Source organism: Montipora foliosa, chromosome 1 (genome assembly GCF_036669935.1).
Source record: "Montipora foliosa isolate CH-2021 chromosome 1, ASM3666993v2, whole genome shotgun sequence".
Classification (NCBI taxonomy): domain Eukaryota; kingdom Metazoa; phylum Cnidaria; class Anthozoa; order Scleractinia; family Acroporidae; genus Montipora; species Montipora foliosa.
The window spans coordinates 33,350,860-33,355,859 of NC_090869.1; the positions used below are offsets into that span (position 1 = coordinate 33,350,860).

Here is a 5,000-nt window from a genome sequence, read left to right on the forward strand (position 1 = left end):
CAAGTGCTCTCACAGAAATATTTTTTGTAGCTGCGATAAAACAAACATATTGTCAAGATTAACATGCCATTTTAAAGCTGAGAAAGTGTGCATTTATTTCCAAGAGATTACTTTGACGTCATAAGACGGTATAAAGCAGAGAAAAATTTCAGCCATGTTTTACTCACCGCTTGCAGCTTCATAATTCATGCAACAGACAAACAACCAGTGCAGTTCATCTAAATGCAGGTTTTCCTTCAAAATATTCAAATGCACATTTTAGAGCGAAGATAGTAAACGATTATCAACAAGCAATGACATGGTGGTCTTTGACGTTTAAGTGACTAGCTCCTTAATTGAATTGATCCTGGATAGTAATGAAAGCGCCCATGCTTCAATTACACTATACAACAAATTTCCCAAGAATTCAGTCTTAAAAAGTGTTTCTCTTCATTGTAGATGCTGTATTGGTATTTTGAATTGCTCTGTTTTGCTTTTGTGCGCTGAGTGTTTAAATTCTGCATGCGATAGTGGCTACCATATTGTCTGCATGTCTCCAAACTTGAAAAGTTCAGGCTGAAATTTTTAAGTTTTGATTAATAAACCTGCCGAATATGGGTGCAGTGCATGATAGTATTTTTTCGTCGTAGCCTGCAGTGCCAGCATATCTAGAAATTAAAGCCCAAGGTGCAGTATGCGTCGCGGCAAAGTGTTTGTCCTTGAAGCAAAAGAAGGATAAGGAGAGAAAGAGAGATCTCTCCCTTACCCCAGTCCCACCCTTCTCAAATCCAACATGGTGGCCAAGTTAACTATTGTTGTGCACGAAAGAGGTAACTTGAGCTCTCCAAGAAGAGGCTTACACTGCAGGCTCATTGATTATTAAAATTTATTCATTTATTGTTAATGTTTTTTGTGTATTGTACATACCCTAGATCCACAATGGCAAGTGCTGTACCTGAAAAGTTTTCAAAGCATTTAGAATGTGCTGTGTGCATGGAACAGTTCAAAGAACCAAAAGTCTTACCATGTCTGCACACTTACTGTACAGTGTGCCTGGAGAAATTGGTAAAGAAGCAACAATCTGATCATGTTATAACTTGCCCTGAGTGCAGACGGGATACAAAAGTAAGTCAAAGATGAGAATGTTACATTTAAAGCTGTTAGTAAGGGTAGTGAGTGCCTCTCTTGAGCTACTATCATTGATTTGGTATATAGCAGCTTCTATTGTTGTAAAGTCTTGGCCAACCGACTGGTTCGCTCAGTTCTTGAGCATAGGAAGGTCGCAGGAGCAAAACTCTGGCCAGACCTACACTGGGGGTCTTTAAATAACTGAGAAGAAAGTGCTGCCTTTGTAATGACCTCAGCAATTGGTTAGACTCTCTATAGTCTTTTTGGATAAGGATGAAAAGCCGTAGTCCCTGTCTCAGAATCCTTCAATGCAAGGCAACTGCTTGGGATGTAAAAGAACCTGTGGACGCTATTTGCAAAAAGTAGGGCACGGTTCCCGGTGTCGTTGCCTGCTCTCTGTAGTAGATCATGGTTGGGAGGGTAAATGATTTGAGATACTTGTACTAGCTATACCAAGCTACTCTAAAATGCAATGGAAAAGAAAGATTACATTGTGATATATTATACTGGTATGTACACTGGATAGGAAATCACATAATTGGAGTGCATTTTGGGATTTATGGCCACAAGTGATGTTTTGAAAGTTCTCAAAATTGAATGAGCCATAAGTCTCTTGTTTTCTTATTTGGGTAGCAATCCAATCACATTATACCTGACAAGAGCTGTCATGTGACCCATTATAAATTAATAGCACAGTGCATTGATTCTCTTCGGGGTTTTTACTTGCGCTCAATATGCTCTTCAAAAACCCTTTTTATAGGGCTTCTGATAGGGTGCAAAAAAAAAAAATTGGAAATCATGAGGCACTTTGTAAGTCTTATTATACAGCAAGATAGGTCTATTGTGTGGCAAATTATGCGATTTCATTTTAGCTACTTTTACCATGTTGAAACACAATACATTTCTTGCTGGTCAAGAAGATATTAGAGCACAAAGGAATGATGAAAACATCTGAAATAAATCATTTGTTGCCTCATTTTAAATTATTGAAATCAGAGATGGCTAATTTTGCCGATTCAATGTCACACGACTCAGCATCAAGGAGCTTGTCAACCACAAACTTTCATAGATCACTGCATTGCACGAAGAACAAACATACCATGGTCAGCATGAAATGTTGCTTTGGGGTACTTTCCTGCCCTTTCTTAATCCCCAAAATATTTATGGGAAGATGCGATTTATTTTCTTGCAAAGAAGGAATCAGCATTTTAGCAACTTATCCAGGAGGATGTTTGTTTCAAATAAGAGAAAGTACTACATATCGCAAGCGAAAACCCAGCAGTTTTGACGCCACTTGGAAAGTGTCATGTTATTTTCAGAGAATATAAGCGATTGTGATTGGTTTATTAAGAGAAGTGTTTATCCTGTGGCAGTGAACAGTTGCTTGCTTTAAAAAACCAGCACCAGGTCTCCGACAAGTAAAACAACGCATAGAGCACCTGTTTGTTTGTTTCTTCATTCCAGACTTTTTTTTCCTTGAGAACTAATAAAGCAAGATTTGTCTCTATTCTTCCATAAATTGTGCGATTTTGCACAAATTCTGCAATTTTTCATGTTGTGATTTCAGGTTCATTATGCGAAATTACAATATTGCATAATTACACAAGCCCTATTTTTGGACCATAAAGACAGTGCTACATACCTAAGTTGCATGATAAATCATTTTAGTGATTGCTAAGCAGCTGTCATGTATTATTGCTGCAGCAGTGAGTGAGACTGAAGCGAATAAATGAGGCCGCTCTTTAATCAGGAGAAGAACTCATTTTTCTTTGAAATGCAAGGGATTGTGGTCAGAGGCAAGGAATTGAGGTTATGTGTGAATGGAGGAAGATGCTCAGTATGATGATCATCCTGCTCTGTTTTCATTTCGCTTCTCATATCCTCAAGGCAAACTATAGATAGTTTACACTGCCATGCAGCAAAAATAGATGCGAAATCATTCGATGAAAAAGGCCAAGAACTTGGAATGTTGTAGGAAACAGATCTTTTAACCACCTTTCCCATTCTCAGATCTGTGTTATTCATAATTTCTGAGTTATTTGTTGAAGTGTTTCATGCTTTATAGAGTTTTGTATGAAGACGCCTTGTGGTCCACCAATATGGTGGCTGGTAATCAACTAAAACATCTGGAATTAACTTTGCTATGAAAGCAATTACTTTTCGCTTTTGAAATACATGTGTATGAACACATCTCCTATTTTTAGAAAATGGTTGGGTCTGCTAATGGCCGATTCGTTCTCTGTCCAGACTTTCCTCTTTAGATGACTGTGTGGTTACTAAGTAAATGTTTTTTATTGTTCTCTTGCACTTTATTTTAGTTCAACATTCATTGTTTCTTTTCAATTGTATGTGGGCTTTAACAATGAAACAACTGTTTTCAGTCCCAAGAATTTGGGAAATCGATTAAAGTTAAGCTTGTAAAAAATAGTTAAGAGTAATGTTGATTATCTTTTTAAGGTGTCTGAAAATTCACAGCGTGAGATTTCGGCAAGTTTATCACAAAGAAACAAACAGCTTTTTTGCCAGAGTACAGCTTTTTCAATTTTTTATTTTTTATTTCTCAAAATCATGTTTGAAATTTGTTGGTGCGGCTTAAACACAAGTTTTTACAGAACATGTATGGCAAACATATTTTGCATTTTATCTACTCAAGATTTTTGCCATCAGTATACTTTACAAGTCATAAAAATAGGCACGCACTTGCGTGCGTGCGTCTACCTTGAATGCACATAATTAGAGAACGTACCTTGTACCGTAACTCTTCCCTCAGTCACTAAGAGTCAGGGGAAAGAGCTTGAGTAAGAAGTTAATGTTAAGTGGTTACAATAATACTTACATTATACACTTTGTAATCCATATGACCTTTCTTATCTTTGTAAAATTTAAAGTAGGTGTACAGTCTGTTTTATACATGTGTCACCCACAATGCTGAAATGTTAAACGAACAAAAGGATTGAAAATACCATGTTCAGTTATTTTATTCACTGCATTAAATCTCAGTCACCCCTTTCTCTCCCCCCCCCCCTCCTGAGGTAGAGCAGGCCACCAAAATAGTCTTCACTAGGTTATTGACAAAGGATTTTTCTTGACCCCGGAGGAGGGAATTGTACGCTTTTTAACATTTTAAATATGGTGAAATTGACCCGGAAATTGACCAAAAGGGCCAACAATTTAATGCATTATTTATATAAGTTATTTTAGTTCTAGAATACACTCTTTATTTGATAAGAAGGAGCTGAAGCTAGCTGAGGCTGAACGTTCTTATTGCGATGTGACGTTAAATTTGATTTAATTCGATGTGACGTTAAAAGATATTCTTACATTTACATGGTATAGGCTATAGCATTGCAGAAAATCAATGCGGATGTGACCAGGAAGACTATCAAAGTGCTTGCTTATTACAAACTGAGATGTGTAGCATGCAATAATTAAGAAAGACATTGTTATGTTGTAAGCACAAAATATGCCCGTAAGTACACTGTATTTGGGTTAATTACATTAATTTGCCTTTATTTTATGGTTTCATTTAAAATACAAATGAGCAAAAAAACGTTCTTAATCAACTCTCAGCCTGAGGAATGTCCGTAATACGTCCTTAAAATTTTGGTTAATCTCAGCCTCGACGCTCTTATAAAAAAGAATGTAATTAAGAGTAAATGGCTCATCATCTGAGATCAAAAATACATCTCTAGAAAAAGGATCACTGTACTATAAATGATGTAAGTTATTCTCAACTAATAATAATAAATAATAATAGTAGAATGTTTTATATAGCGCTTTATACAAAGTTCTAAAGCGCTTCACAATAAGAGAGAATAAAATAAGAAAAGCTAACATTACCTAAGAAGTAAAATATTGTTTAAGGACGGTGTCTACTATTATTATTGCGCATA

At 36.3% G+C, this 5,000-nt stretch overlaps 1 protein-coding gene across 3 annotated transcripts in view; it reads left to right on the plus strand.

Moving 5' to 3' along the window:
- The window catches only part of LOC137977136 (E3 ubiquitin-protein ligase TRIM45-like), a 13,459-nt gene that overhangs the window by 1,739 nt on the left and 6,720 nt on the right, over positions 1-5,000 (plus strand). For all 3 annotated transcript variants that reach the window (XM_068824414.1, XM_068824427.1, XM_068824419.1), the window contains exon 2: positions 912-1,104. In XM_068824414.1, the coding sequence (XP_068680515.1) occupies positions 919-1,104 (186 nt within the window). In that variant the 5' untranslated portion in view covers positions 912-918. The remainder of the gene's footprint in view (positions 1-911; positions 1,105-5,000) is intronic.